Genomic DNA, 16,532 nt, shown 5'->3' with positions numbered 1-16,532 from the left:
TTTTTTCTTCTTCTTCTCTTTCACTTCTTTTTTTGGCTTCAAACAGTAATATTGGCCATTCCTTTTTCCATTTTGATTCTTTTTTCCCCTGCCTTTTTTCGCTTCCTGTGTAAACACATCCATTTGGAATGGCTTAACCTGAAGCCCTCACAGATGGAAGACGTCCGCGCTGAGTCCGTGAGCAGAGTGAGAGAAGGCGAAATGAAGGAGGAGAGAGAGAAAGAGAAAGAGAGAGAGAGAAAGAGAGAGAGAGAGAAATGCAGCTTCTTTAAGAGTTTTCCTCTGAGTTCTCACAAACACATAAATAAAAGCTCTGCTGCACTGTGCTCTTGCTGTTGTGCTGTGATGGCCTGGATCCCCAGGAGACGTGGGGGCCCCCTCGAGCGTGCCTCTCTGCGGAGCGTGGGCTCGGCCACAAAAAGCCCATTTTATCCATCATTTAGAGGGATAAATCCAGCTGTTTGGACCTGACACACAGGCCTAACACCGCAGGCCGTCAACTGGTTGGACAGCAGGAAATGGCCTGCATGATGTTACTGCAGGCAAGAGTCATCCATCCATAAAAAATAGCCATAAAACATAAAAAGACAGACCAATATATTTTCCCTACATTCGTTAAATATGTAGTTAATAATTTTGTTACAAGGGGCAGAAGACTGGACGGAATATATATTTACATTTAGCTGCTTAAAATTAGATGCAGAATTTTGCCATGTGCACAGTAGGTGGGATATATGATTCAATTACACTGTCTAGGAAATACATTCGTCCAGAAGAATTTCTTTGACATTTATGGGTTTTAATAAGTTCAATCATCATGTTGACTTTGTGAATCTACTAAGTGTCTGTGTTTTGCATGTTCGTTTTAATGTGATTATACTGCCAGCATAATTTACAGTATTAAAATAACCCACTGCATCATGAAAAATGTACTATGTGCCACATACCACGTCAAATCCACTTCATCTACATGAATGGACAGGCTATAACTATGTGCATACATAGTGATTATGTTCACCAAGATCTCCATAGGTGATATAATTATGCGATCCTTTCAGTAGTCTGAACAATAACACAGCTCAGTGAAATGAAGACTGACACACAGTATATTATCCACAGGAAAAAAGAGCATCTACATGTATTAGTATGTACTGCTGATCCGGATACATGTCAATAAAAGGCTTTGCCACTAATACTAAGAGTGTACCGAGTTGTCACCGTGGCGTACTGTAAGAGTGACTGGTACACTGATATAGAGGTCAGGTGATTTTTCTTGTGTTCAGACAGCAGTCCTGTAACCCTTGGTGACTTGGCCTGCCATGTGAGAATACTGGATGAGGCTGAGGCATGCCACAAAGGGCAAAGCTGTTCTGTTATACAGAAATATCACATGGCAGCCAGCCAGAAAAAGAATAATTCTCACCACCAGAGTATAATCCACAAATAACTAACCACCACTTTATTTCCGCTTCACTGTACAATTCCTGCTGTTGTTTTCATAAACCTCCTTTCCCCTTATTTCTTCTTAAAATCCAAGAGCATTTGGTTCAGATTGGGGCCTGATCTGCACTACAATTGACTGCACAGAGAACTAATGTACAAGCAGTAAGAACAGAAAATAAAAAAGAACAGAAAATAAAATAAAAAAACATCTTAACCAAAAGCTAATTAAAGAACCACTATTTTTTTTTGCTTAACTCTAATGAAGATTGACTAAAACATGCTTCATTTGAAATTTTAATTTTCTTGTTTTCATGGCTGAGCAGACGTGAACTGCATCTTAATTTAAAAAGCCTCCTCATACACACGAGATGGCTCTGGAGTCTGGAGGAGGAGGCGGTGATATTAAGACGTTAAGTGTTGACAACTTAATTGCAGTGTTGCAGGTGATGCTGCAATCTTTTTTCAACACAGATGCCAAGGACGAGCTGGTCCCAAAATGCTGCCATTACCATCAGTGAGAACGCTAGAGTAACTAAACACTAAATCACAACAAAACATCAACAAAAACAGATCTGGATTAATCTGTAAATTATAAACAGATCCACTGGTTATGGAAACCTGTTGCATTACATTAATACACAGGACGGGATTTTAACATCTAATCCTGTGTATTAATGTAATGCAACAGGTTTCCATAACCAGTGGATCTGTTTATAATTTACAGCCAAATAGAATCACTAACTCACACATTAACAGAATGCTTGGCAGCATTATTGAGAATGTTATCGTACAGTCAGAGCAATAATGACCTTGGACAGCGATTGTATTGACAGATGACATAGACTGTTGACATCCTGGGGAAATATCCTCCACCTACTGTATGTTTGAATAACTGTTTGGTCCTACACGGGCAAACGCAAACAAATCAAAATGCTGCCTAGCATGAGATGATACTAGATTCTCTTTGAGAGGCTGGTCCCCTTGTTCAGAGATCTATTGATCTCACTAGGTAAACCAGCATACTAGGCATCAATATTTAAAGACATGGTGATTGCAAACACTCTCTCCTTTTGGCTCAAGTGATCCTGATATATATAGATTTCTGTGTCCCTGGCAAGAACAATGCATTAAGGTTTTAAATTTGTACTATTATGCAATGTGTTTATCAGGGCCATGATATAAGGCAGTGACAATTCACCATGGGGTATGGTTTGCTTGTCCAAACTCAACTAATGGACAAAATGCATGATGGAAAAGCAACTGCAAGAATTTTGTGAAGCTCAGTTAATGGCCTTGAATAGGTCAACTTGCAACACACAACTCTAAGAGACAGCACATGAGCTCATTCAAAGGCTTGTAGTCACTTCCAAAAGAAGCAATCTTGAGATTTCTTCTCCCCTGTGGCCCTCTAAATCACAGTTACAGCAAGCAAAGGCTCTGGCATTTCCACAAAAAAAAAGGTTTCCTGTCCTCTCCAAAAAAATAATCTCCTCTGAGACCTCGCACAAACAGAAATTAAAACTGGTCATGACATCTTCCAGGATGGTCCACTGTATCAGTGGTGTGACCTTCGTCTGCGGCTGAAAGGAATCCTGTTGTGCCTCCCCTGCCTTTCACTAACCACAATCTCTTCTCCAATGGCTATGGATCCATCGTACCTGTGTGACACCAAAAAGCAGCCCTGTACTGATCTGTCCTACACCTTGGCAGTCAGTGAGGACAAAATACAGCTACCACAGCAAAGGCGGATGCAACACTGTGGAGCCACGCTATAGTGATTGGATTTTAATAGGATGCTTTCAAGTTGTGGTCTCCCTTCATCAAGCTCCCGCTGTCTGAAAACTATCTTTCGGTACATCCGTTAGGGACGATGGAGGCAATTAAGGGCATTTTGTATGCAAGTAGTGCATCGTGATGAGTCAGTGTCATCATCCCTCACTTTTTCCTTCCGTGGTTAAAGCCATTCACGACTCCAACTAGCTTCTCTGCACATTCTCACTATGAAAAGTGTAGCTTATAGTCAAATGAGAAGAAAAACAACATCTAAGTAGACACTTTGCCACAGTAACGGGCACCGTGTGTGACATCGTTTCGGTGTGTCCACTTTTGCGTCCCACTGTGTGTCTAGCCTTCTCCCTCTCATTACTGACCAGAACATGGAAAAGAAGGACCCCGGATGTCTTGTCAATTACGGTGGCTCTGAAACAGAAGGCTCTCCGCGAGCACTCGAACTTACGGCGTTCACAGTCCATTAGTTCATTTGGAGCTCTGATAAGGTTACATAGGTTTCCTGACACCTTCGTGGCCTCGACCAGCGTAAGTGCCACATACCACTGTGTAATGATCAACTGATAAGATGGCTTTTCCTGGAGCGGGCTAATTTCATTTCCTCTCCCTGGCAGCATGAGGCTGTTAAATCCCCCCCCCCCCCCCCCAGTACCCTGCCTTCTGCACGCGTAAACCACCTCAGCTTCCGTTAATTAACAGCAAAAGAGATTACAGCGTTTGATGCTCGGCAACGAAGTTCAGCTGAATGAAATGGCACGGAGAGTGAGGTGCGACAGCTTGTTTGTCGGCCATGCTTGAGTTAGCTTATCTCCAAAACAGAGGGTCAATATTAAGCAGAAAAAACATCAAAGGGAGGTTACTCTGCAATGACCTGCCAACCTAATGAGTGCACAGTTTGTCTGAACCCTGTGACACACCACAGTGTCTGTAATGAGAGACACTGGAGAAGATTAGCGACTTGCTACCCATCTTCCTCTTCCACCTCCTCCACCTCCTCCTCTTCCTCCTCCACCTCCTCCTCTACTCCTCTTCCTCCTCCACCTCATCCTCTACTCCTCCTCCTCCTCTACTCCTCTTCCTCCTCCTCTACTCCTCTTCCTCCTCCACCTCATCCTCTACTCCTCTTCCTCCTCCTCTACTCCTCTATCTCCTCCATCTCCATCTACCACTTTCGGATGTTGGGTGGCTGTCAGTAAGACAAATGCATGTCGCATTGTGGCAATTAATTTGACTCTTGTTTCTTCCGTGTAGGATTTAATTAAAGGTTCTCTCGCAGCCGAGGAACATGCTCAGCTGAAGGCCCTGAGTTAAATGGGCCTGTCTCGCACACTGTCCCTGGGAGGCCGCCACGAATGATAAAGTTGGGGTTCTGCAGAGGGAGGATGGGAGAGGGAGAGAGAGAGAGAGAGAGAGAGAGAGAGAGAGAGATAGAGAGAGAGAGAGAGAGAGAGAGAGAGAGAGAGATAGGGGGAGCCCCTGCCCGCACTCATTTCTCATTCTGGAGGGACATATCTTTTCTCCTCTTCCCCCACGTCTCCTCTCTGGCGTTAGCGTGATGGTTTATGTTTTTCCTTTTCACACTATCAAGATCAGGGCTGTTGGCGTAAAGGTAAAGGGGACAGCAGCAGCATTTAAGTTTTCAAATGAAGGAATTGAGGACAGAAGAAAACTAAATGTTTTGCCGAAACATGATCCTCTGGTGAGAAGTAACCAAAGCAAGTAGCGTGGGGATCTTTTTATCTTTTTGTCTGTTTACTGAGCACCCACCTGATTTGGATGTTTAGACTTTTTTTTCAAAACTCAAGTTGACCGTATACAGTAACAGGCGAGTGTGGAACAAGGAATCAGGCACTGCTTCAGAATATGCCATCATTTCTCTACTGGAGAGTCAAACATATGTCTCTTCTGTGAACCTTGCCAAGATATTAACACTGACTCTTCTCATATCTGGAGTTCTTTAAGTTCTTCTGAAGTGACTTTCAAGCCAATTATCTCTCTGGGACATTCCGCATTACACTTCAGCATGGTAATTGATACAGCAAGAAGCAGCCAAATCCTTAATCGCTGTACCTGTCGTTACACAATGTGTAGCTCTTCGGAGAGCCTCTGAGTTGCTGGCTAAAACCATTTATCCAGGTCTTCCACTGACAGAGGTAATTGCCAGTGCAGTGGACAGAGATGTTAAATGGGCCTTCTGTTTCGCTCTCCTTGCCTCAACCTAAGCAACAATGTCCGTCCTCAATCGGATCAAAGGACAGTGTTCAATATTTCATTAGGCTGCTTGCACCTGTAATGGCTATATCCAAGGCGAGTGATGCATGGACTATCAGTGGGCTAGGGCGGCTAACACTTGAGGGGTAAAATCCATAGCGATCCACGGCCCCCAGCCTAACTTAATGCGACCACCAGCCTGTGTCAGTAAGAGCAGTATTGGTCATTGCTAATGACTTTTGCACCTGCTTCTGATTAAATTTAATTAGTACTGACCAGTGTTACCAGTTGGACCCCAGTGATTGCACTGATCACATAAGAGTTCTCACATTAGAGTAATACATTCAAACAGCGTTGACTCAATTTCCCCAGTCTTATTTTGTCGCCAACCTGCTTCTGTCACAACAAATTCTCTGAAGCATGATATATTGCGGTAACTACTTAATCTAAACCGAGGCGGGCGTAACTGTGATTTGTGAACTCTAACAAAACAGATCATAAACATTCACTTCAGTCTGGTTTATGATGGTAAGTGGCTACTGCATTCGGGAAATAGACGCTAATGATGCAGCCACGGAGAAAAGTGCTACTTCAAAGCCAGAGCTCAGTATCCCAATTTAGCTTGAATTATAATGCAGAAAATTGTCTGTGTATCACGGATTTATCTAGAAGCCCTGTAGATATTCTGCAGAGTCTTATTCAAATCCTAGCCGTGGGGCACCATACTGCTATGTCTGTGCAAGACTGTCAGCATTCTGGCACTCGCTGAAGCCAACATTAATTCCACCATGAATGTCATTTTTACTCCCAAAGATAATCACTTTTGGACAGCTTTCTTTATCAACTAAATGCATAAACAACAAACAGTTGCGAGACTAATTTTTTTTTTTTGCCCCGCTGTGTAATTCAAAACATGAACAAACAACGTGAAAAACATCTTGGCGAGCAGCGGGCATTTAAATATCAAAAGTTGTGCTTTCTTAAAATATCCACCATGGTGCCATGATCTGGTTTTAATAAAACAGACACAACAGAAATTTCTAACATTTCCATCATTCTGTTCCTTTTAGAGTTATTACATAACTCAATTAACATCAGCAAAGCACACAAACCTTCACATCAGCCATTTTTAGGCACTTATATATACAGTATACCATCAGAACATTGCAACAGTGACCAGGTAATTCCCAGCTCCCCAAATATTGTCTAGTAGTGTGCTACAATATAAACCTTCATCACAGCACAGTGGGCAATGCTGTCAAATCCAGCATGTGGAAGCTAATTAAAGACTGCTATTATTAGCATGGATGTATGGAGATGAGCTATTCACATGCCTTCAACTGAACCATGCAGAAAAAAGTGGTCTACATATGAAAGATAAAAATATATTAAAAAAATGTACATGAACAGAAAAATGACCACTAATGATTTAAAAAAGCAAATAGGACAACACATTATGGGAGATGATGAGGTGAGGTGAATTATGGGAGGGGAGATTTGTTTTTTAATTATATGAGGTGAAAACACCTCGGGTCAGGTCAGCATTTTAAGCTGCTTCGAAATGGGGTTAGGGGGAGGGGGGGTTGTTAGTCATCATTCCCATGGAAACGGAGATGCTTTTCGGGCTGCAGGACATACAGTTTCCCCCTCTTCATAGGGCACAACAGACTGGTCAGTTTAGCAAACAGCAAGGGGAAAGCTCCTCTCGATCTGACCTCTAGCTCACTGGCTGAGGGAGTTTCTCATCAAGTTAGGAGAGTAAGCTAGTGACTTTAACAGGGTCCCCTTTCACACTGAAGCCTCGGATCAAAGGTATGAGTTCAATCTCACATCTGACTGTGCGTCACTTTTTCCATTATGTTAAGTTTGGTACATTTCTGCTGTTTTGCTTTTAACAGCTTGTTTTTAGGCCTTGTGTTAAGAGGTAGAGCCAATGCTGTGAGGTTTTAAAAAAAGCCAAGAGAGAAAAAAAATCAAGCTTGTTCAAGCTTCAGTTTGAAAGGAGGGTTTGAAGTCACTAGTTTCATGCATGGAAATATAAAACGTGGCGGAGAAAGCACGGCACTAAGGCGTTTGACAAAGTGGTTACTTACAGGTAATAAGTGTAGGAGTGATAGGTTCTTCTGCCAAGTAGGGTGGTGGAAGGATATAAGCAGTGGTGGGAGAGGGGAAGAATGAAATGGAAGGAAAGAAAAAGTAAAATATTAATGTCTGAAAAGTTGAAATAAATGAACAAAACCTGATATGGTGGCTTAAGTGACAACTACTTGTGACTCGTGAGGGCAGAGGTGAATTCTGACAGTATGTTATGTAGGTTCCTGACAGTCACTGGGGTGGTGGGTGGGGGCAGAGAGAGAGAAAGAGAGATGAAGGGGAAAGGCGGCGTGGGGGGGGGGGGGGGGGTGTCGGGGGTTACTCTGACCTAACATTCTGCAGGTTGCTAGTACGCACCCCAGCTGTGCATTGTGGGTAAAGTGCCTGTGACAGAGATTGTTATTCAGATATACAAAAGGGGAGAGTGCAGAAGGTGTAGGAAAGAGAGCGCCAGCTGGAGCGGTTAGAAAGCAGATTGGACATAGCCCTGGTTCTGACTGACTACGGATCAGCTCTGGTCCTGATCAAGCATGGGTCATCCAGTCTGTGTGAGATCTTGACCAAACCTGTTCCAGCATCAGCTGACATCTGGGTTCCATAATCAGAAGTAGCCAAAGATCTTAGCTGTAGGCAGGAGCAAGTCTTACTTGGCTACTTGGCCTCCATATGTCATAGTGTATCACAATGACAAGTCTTCAAACTTCCATTCATAACAAATGCACAACTACTAGTGTGGCAATATGTTTCCAGTAATGGGAATTTCCAAAAACTTCACCACATCAAGACACCCTCTCACCTAAACATTAACTTAACATATTTCTTTCCCTCATATTTAACAAGCATTGCCCAAGGTTATAATATTTAAAACTATAATATAAACTATTGAACTGAAATAACTGCCTCATTTGTCTGGTGAGCAAAATTCACTCCTATTTAGAAAATGCTATCACCTTTGGAAATGATTACCATAATCAGTACAAGTGCCCTCATTCACTAGACATAATAGCTGATATTGACAAAGTAATATCTGGCCTGTTTTCCCTTATCTTTGCTAAGTGTTCATAACGAGTGCAGAGTAGCTTCTGACAAGCTCACATGCAACTTGAACTGAGAGCCTGAAAACCTCACACACTGTACTGCGCCGCTGTATGCCTGTGTACAAATAAAGTTGGCTATTTGCACAGTGTAGCTTCCTGAGATTGCTTTATAGAATACTGAAAGCCTCTCTTCCTCGCTCTCTCTCTCTCTCTCCCGGCTTTCTAGCTAGCAAGGCTGGCTAATGCACACTCGCCTGTAGCAACATGCCCTAGGCCTCTCTTTGAAAAAAAAATGCTTTCATCAAATTTTCCTTCTTATCTTGTGTTTTTTCCCAGATGAGATGAGCCTCTGAAATATTTTCCTGTTTCCCAATCCTGACTAGGTCATTAGAAACACGTTTGTTTGAGAATAACATAAAGGAATTCATACTTCATGGCGTCACACCCATACCAATGCCACAAACAGTTTAGTGGCTCTTATGATTGTAATCAAATCAATTATTCAGTGTTCAACTGACAAACTGACAACTTCAAAACAGGTCTTATACGCTCTGGCACTTAATGACTAAGTTAAAGGAACATAGCAACCCACCAATGAGGATATTGATCTACTGTCTCAGTAGAACAAGACAGGCATTATTTATTGTTTATTTTCTGATTTATTTTACGGATACTCCCTGAACATTGTGGAAGCATGGGCAGTGTGCGGAGCATCGTAGAGGAATGCTATCTTACCGTTTCTTCATCACGAGCACCACGCCGAGGAAGATGATGATAAAGAGCAGAATGCCGGCGATAACTCCGGCGATCTTCACTGTGTGGTCAGACTGTTTCTCTGGCTCAACCTCATCTGGTTTGCGTGTGGCCGCACCTAAGAAACACAGCAAGTTAGACCAAGCCTATGTATGTCATTGTGAGCCACCATGAACCATTCAGAAATGTATCTTTGCTACTGAATGTTGTTTTGTCAATCTCACTGCTTCATTCAAGATGTTGAGAAAAACGCTGATTCACTTGAAGGTGAACTTCTTCTTGAGTTCATGTTGGGCTGGCAATTTCCAAAAAGTTACATCTCTTCACTTCACTTTCTTCATGACTCAAACATTTTCGAGTAATAGGCTTGACTTGTACTTGTTTTGACATGGGTACGGCAATTATCCAAAGAAAAAAAAAACACAAAACAAACTAGCAACAAAAAGACTGATGTTGAAACTCATTACTGATTCTCTGGGGAGCATCCTTGTGCTTGTCATTCAACGCCAGAGTGGAAAAATGCTTCCGTCAGCCACCTGAGTAAGTGCACTGGCCAAATGTCATCCGGATAGATATTGTCCACAGATGTTCCACTGAGTCCATCCATGCATTCCGAGCATCATCATCATGTTCCACTGAGTCCATCCATGCATTCCGAGCATCATCATCCTCCCATCCCTGTGGTGACCTTTTTATGTCAATGTATACAGCGAGATTTATATATTTATTTATGGCTTATTTATTTCTTTTGTCCGCCTTGCCGTGAAAAAAAGTGGTTATTTCCTATTGCCTGAGTTCTTGCACCTGAAAGAGGGAGATAAACTCATTAATTGTGCCTCTCGGCGGCCATTGTTTCTTCATCGCCATGATAAGTATGGAGAGCTCTCTCTCTCTCTCTCTCTCTCTCTCTCTCTCTCTCTCTCTCTCTCTCTCTCTCTCTATGTCTCTCTTTCTCGCCTTTGGATATTCAAATCTGGGTCACATATGGCGAGTGGCAAGGAAGAGGAGGGGAAAAAACACCCTCTGCAAAAAAAGATGAAAAAAGAGAAAGGTGAAGGAGAGGGAGAAGACAACTTTCCTTTGGAGCAATTTATTCCCAAAGTAGGCAGTGACGGGTGATCACACTATGAGCGCAGGCATTTAATGTCTGCTCAAACCAGATAACTGAGTAGCTACCTGCGGCCAGTGTCTCAGCGACACTGCCTTCCTCCGGCCTTCTCACTCTCATCTGGGGGGTGAGAGAGGGAGGGAGAGACTACAGGGGGAAAAAAGACTACAAAGACAGACAGGGAGGAGAAGAGGGGATAGAGAGAAGAGAGAGAGAAGAAAGGGAGAAAGAGCAAGAGAAAGAAAGAGAGTACATGGAGAGCTGTTTACTGTATAATGTGATGGAACGTCAAGTCAGGGCCCGATGAAATATCCATTTCCAGCGCGCTAAATGAGAGAAGGATGAAAAATCGCGGGGACAAGCTGTTCAATTCGCCTTGGCTGGAATCCATTGCTGCTGCCAGCTACACTTTTTCAATCAAACCATGACAACATCCATCACTCCAGTCGGGGCCTTCCACCCGTTACCTGGGTGACAGATAGCTCCATGATGCTGGGGGAGGATATTTGCACTTAGCCCCTGATGTGAAGAGGGGACTGAAGGACCAGAGGGGGTGGGGGGGGTGGGGGTGGGGGTGAGGGCATTGGGTGACTAGGGTCCAAGGAGGACTAGCACCATGATTAATGAAGATGAAGTCGGAGCTTGTTCTGAGACAAGGGTGCCCTTCAATGGGGGTTATGGAGGTGTTAACGTTACTCTAACGCTTACAAGTCTGCATGTAGGATGTGTATTCATTCTGAGCCAATCAGAGAACTACACTCCTGAGACGTGCTTCAAGCTGTCTTAAAAACACTACACGTTGTGAATAATGCCCTGAGAATGGATTAGCATAATAAATGTCAGCTAAGAGGAAATGCATTAATCTAACGTGTGTGCATTAATGTTTTCTTCTGATGCTAGTCATGTAAATAATTTGTCTATTTGATTCCAACTGTTTAGACATTCAGAGGATGCCATACTAACCTTCCAATCTTTCGCTGATCTTTCCTAAAAAAAAAGAAAAAAAAAAAAGAAAAACAACTCCAGTCTCTCTCCCTTTCAATTTGACATTTCATAGCGCGCATGGGTCATTTGCCACCAGAAAGGCAAAACATGCAGAAAAACGCAGCCGCACTGAACTTCTTTGCGGAGTGACAGTGCTTTGAAGACGGGAAAAACAGAGTGAGAAGAGAGCACTCTGAGAGAGAGAGAGAGAGAGAGAGAGAGAGAGCAATAGAGGTGGGAGTACAGAGGTCTGGCTTTTGTGAAGAGAATAGATGTGCAATAGAGGCATCAGGGCCATATGTGGATATATGCTTTTACACACACACACACAAACACACACAGACACATGCACGCACGCACGCACACACACACACATAGACACACACACACACACACACACACACACACACACACACACACACACACAAACACACATTTCCATGATTCTTGAGCAGAAATGACACAGTGAAAGAGCGAGGCAGGCACTCTCCCACCTCCTGACTCACAGGGCCAGTTCAAAGAACAAAGACACAGAGGAGACCAGACTCCAAACAAGGACCTGAACATTCTCTCCTTGAAAAAAAGAACATTTGGCTCAAGGTTGTTGAGGAACACCCAGTTCCCGAAGACTTCTGGTCTCTCCATGTAAAAGAAAAGTGATGCATAAACAAACAAAACAGGAAGTAGAAGATGAAATATTCCAGGAGAGGCATACGCAGAAGGGGATAAAGATTTGCATATAGCCCCTTTTCTATCTGACAGAGATGCGTATGCAAAGGAGATACGCCGTCCTTGTTTGGAGGCGAGAGATTGCATTTCCACAAATTTCTGTCCTTTGTGCTCTCCCATCACAATCTTCTGGTTTGTTTCTCTCTCTCTTTCATCTGACACTTTGCCAGGTCTCGACGATGGTGCAGGAGTTAGGGAAGAAGTCCAAAGTTAAATCTTTTACTCTTGGGGGTGAGGGGGTAGGTGGTGAGGACTGCGTTTTGCATTTCACAATGTCTGACTTTGCTGGTGTGGGTTTGGGGAGGGTAGGTGGGAGGCAAGGGGCTGCTGCTGGTGGTGGTGGTGGTGGATCATTTTCGCACCCTGTATAAACACCGCACGGAAAATGTTCACCTTTTTCCATGGCAGGCAGGCTGGTAAATATTTAAATGTAATTTTCTGACAGCAGGTTGAGCACTATGGCTTTGTCATGCATGCCAAAGTGTTGAGGTTCTCTGTTTCATGCCACTTCACAGGGGCACATTGATTCCTTCTCCCCTCCTTTCCCGCTCTTCTTAGAAATCATGCATCAGCTATGAATAAAAATGAAGTAATTTGGTGTGTGTGGGTGTGTGTGTGTGTGTGTGTGTGTGTATGTGTGTGTGTGTTTGTGCTTTACGGTACATGGTGTCTTGTGTCTGAAATCCACTGTAACATGGAGGCTAATCCAATAACAACCCCGCTGTATGCAGAATGAATATAGAACACACAGGCCAGCTGAAATCAAGAGTGTGTATGCTAAAGCAGGTCACTGTAGACAACCCACTGGAGGTTAACAGTTGTCTCTGCACATGTCATGGCACAGAGCAGAGGTCTGGGTTAGTTGTACACCCATACATGTATTAAACAGCACTCACATGGAGACTCATTTAGAAGCATATGCAGACATGTCAGAGGCAAGGAACAAGACACAATCACATGAAATATTCATACTGAATTTCACAAAAAACAATTAAGAGTGAATTTAGAGCAACACTCAGGCTGTCATATGCACACATGGACATGTCACACACACACACACACACACACACACACACACACACACACACACATACACACACACACACACACACACACACGCACACACACATACACATACAAATGCACACAGATGTAAACATAGGCTGGGGCATTTTTGAGGCCAAGGCGTACACACAATCACACACACACACACACACACACACACACACACACACACAAGCACAGGACAGAAGAAGCTGGACAGAAGAGTCTCTGACCTGTTAGTTGGTTGTCGCCCGCGGCGGGAGCAAGGCGAATGTACGGCGTTGTGAGCTGAGTCACGATTATGGCAGCTAAGGCAGAAAGAGTTCCAGGCCAACATGCAGAAAGAGGGAGAGAAAGAAATAGAGAAAAAGAGAGAGAGAAAGAAAGAGAGAGAGAGAGAGAGAGAGATAGAGAGAGGAAGAGAGAGAGCAAGACTGAAGCTAGAAATTTTGCAAACAAGACCATCTTAGTAAGAGAAAAAGAACACTAAGATTGCTGTTATTATGTGGTTTTGATACTAAGGATTAGAGACATTCCTATCAATTATCATTAACAAGCATCACTCATTAGGGTGCCAAACCAACATATGCAGGTGTGTGTGTGTTTGCATGTGTTTGCGTTTGATTTATGTCTTTGATAACTACTCTGAAATTGCCTTTCATATACCCATTAGGAGGACGGACTGAGTGTGATTATTATGGGATATAATTACCATAATACAGCGTACATCTCGACTGCACGTCTCTAAAATGTTGTACTTTATGTTACGTCACTATGGTAAGTGGCAACGCGGTGCGGGGAGTGTGCCAGGTGTGCCGGCCTCCCCCCCGGGGATCTGACTGGCGGTTGGAAACGTACCCAAAGACCGACGGTCGCCCTGAGACTACCAGCGAAAGGCACTAGCAGATGCAGCTTCTAAATTCCCAGCCTGAGGCCCAATAAAATGAGATTAAACACCCAGAGTGATACAAAATCAAAAGACGGCACAACATAACACAAAGCAACACAACACAACACTACACTACACGCGCCTATTCTCTCGTAATCTACACACCGGTGAAACGGCGAGACAGGATGGGAGTGCAGGGGCTCTAGATGCCTTTACTGTTAGTGGCGAAAATACGTTTGCCTTGGACCACGAGGCACAAACATACAGCCCGCCTCATTTGCATAGCAGAGCACTGGCACCATTAGAGAGATGGCATGTAGTAAGGAAAATAGATTATCGACCATCTGTGCTCAATTAAAATCCAAACACTGCGCGTGCTATCTAGGAGATGGGGTGGGTGGGGGGGGGGGCTGTGTCTGCGCCACGCTAACTGCCTCACGTCTATGCTAATGCAGAACAGGAGGTCAAAGCGCTGCCGCCAGCTTAGAAATCAAAAGTCCGGACGGTTTTGATGGAGGATATGTTCCATCTGCTGCCAAACACAATGTTTCCCCGCAGAGCTGTTAGACTGACACTTTGCCGGTGGTGGGATAGACCAGAGGAATCATAGAGCTTCTGGGGGCTCACGACTTGGCTAGCGGCCCTAATTCCCCATGCTATAATCAGCTCACCAAGAAGATCATAACAGCCATAAAGACCTTTAAAGCCAGCACCAGGTTGGTTTTGCCAGGTTGGTTGGTAATCTCCATCAATATCATAACTAAAGACGTAGTGAAATTAATACCAACTCAGTTACTGAAATAAAAGAATTCTGAAATGAAATAATTCACCATAAAATGTAGATTAAAAATGGAAAAATTATGATTACGATTTAATAGTATAATTTTATACAATTGTTATAGCGCTCTACCACTCTATACATCGATCACATTACTTAACTGGAAGGTCCCCCCCATTTGCTAGAAATCGAACCCATGAACTTTGTATATGGTGACAAATCATCTAGGAATAAGTCGTAGTGTTTCTGGTTTAATTCCTCCTTTGTCTGGCATACATAACATAAAACAAATGATTCAGATGTGACTGTGGGGTCAAGGACATGGGTGAGTGGCAACAGTTAGTACCATCTCTGAAGAGGCTTGTATGACTTAATCGATGTCATTTAGAAAGAGAGTTTCATGCAGATGCTGATTAATAGTTACTATTTTAATAAAAATTATTTAGTGGTTAAAATGAAGCTGAGGACGGTGTGTGGTGATTGCAGAGAACACACTCGCCTCTGAGAAGTGTTTGTGTGTGACAGGACAAGTTGTGTATAGTTGGGCATTACTCTTTTGCAGGCATGTCAAAACAATCTTTGACAACATATGCTGGTGAGCACATTTCAATCAACAGAGTAGATTACTTTCAGCCAGCCAAGCCAGCCTTACCTTTAGTGGCCACTCGTACACAATCGATTTTGGTCTCCTGCATGGAAAGGAAGAAAATGTGAGAACAAGAAAGAAAGAGAGAGAGAGAGAGAGAGAGAGAGAGAGAGAAGAGAGAGAGAAAGTGTGTGAAAGAGTAAGAGAACAAGAGAAAAAGAGAAGAGGAAAAAGCATTATTTTTCAGTCACATGGAATGGCAACATATTAGCTGTCATGGCTGTCGGGGCAAAGGCGGCCCTCAGTCACTCTTTCTTCCCCCAATCTGCTGGGGAGGCTGACCGGAAAATGGAATGGACTAAAGGGGTGTGGGGGTGATGGAGAGAGACGCAGCCGGCCCATCGCCTCCCCCTCTGCCATTTACCTGCCAGCTGTCACCGTCTCAGCCCGTGTGTGTGTGGCCTCTTATTTCACACTGACTTCACAACCTGCAGCCAGTCCAACCCACACAGCACAGCATACACACACGCACGCACGCACGCACGCACACTATAATATACTCTTTCTCTCTCTCTCTCTCTCACACACACACACACACACAGTATAGTACTCTATCTCTCTCTCTCTCTCTCTCTCTCTCTCTCTCTCTCACACACCTCTCACACACACACACACACACACACACACATAGACACACACATAGAGTGCTGGCTCTAATCTGCATAACACTGCAAGTTTTACATGTAATGCCGTGTTGACCATGCTAAGCCTATGTGTCGGAGCATTACGTGTGGGGATGGAGCAGGGCCGCACCAATTAGAGCCGTAATGGTGGCTGCCAAGCCACAGTCGCATCTCCAGGCATTGCCAGCTAAGGGCCGCAAATGGGATGTGGCTCCGTGAGCCGAGCCGTGCGGCTACGCGCCAGAGCCAGTGCTCTCTCTGTCTCTGGCAGGCTGTGTGAAGTGAAATGAGATCTGGCTGCTCCCTTCAGAGAGAGAACGTCTGCTGTCAGTCACACCATTCCTTGTGAGGAGACCAAGTAAAAGAGACACAAAAAAAAGAAAATAAAGAAAGAAAGAAAGAAAA

General features: G+C 43.8%; 1 protein-coding gene across 12 annotated transcripts in view; it reads right to left on the bottom strand.

Annotated features, from left to right (window-relative positions):
- The window catches only part of ptprma (protein tyrosine phosphatase receptor type Ma), a 190,291-nt gene that overhangs the window by 43,349 nt on the left and 130,410 nt on the right, over positions 1 to 16,532 (bottom strand). For 5 of the 12 annotated variants that reach the window (XM_042067078.1, XM_042067079.1, XM_042067081.1 and 2 more), the window contains exons 13-16: positions 15,511 to 15,547; positions 13,425 to 13,499; positions 9,309 to 9,444; positions 7,536 to 7,565 (exon numbers count right to left, since the gene is read on the bottom strand). In XM_042067078.1, the coding sequence (XP_041923012.1) occupies positions 7,536 to 7,565; positions 9,309 to 9,444; positions 13,425 to 13,499; positions 15,511 to 15,547 (278 nt within the window). The remainder of the gene's footprint in view (positions 1 to 7,535; positions 7,566 to 9,308; positions 9,445 to 13,424; positions 13,500 to 15,510; positions 15,548 to 16,532) is intronic. The other 7 variants (XM_042067080.1, XM_042067082.1, XM_042067083.1 and 4 more) reach the window with 3 other exon arrangements.

The sequence above is a fragment of the Alosa sapidissima genome, chromosome 17 (genome assembly GCF_018492685.1).
Source record: "Alosa sapidissima isolate fAloSap1 chromosome 17, fAloSap1.pri, whole genome shotgun sequence".
Classification (NCBI taxonomy): domain Eukaryota; kingdom Metazoa; phylum Chordata; class Actinopteri; order Clupeiformes; family Clupeidae; genus Alosa; species Alosa sapidissima.
The sequence above is the reverse complement of the archived record's forward strand: the minus strand, read 5'-3'. Positions and strand labels throughout refer to the sequence as shown.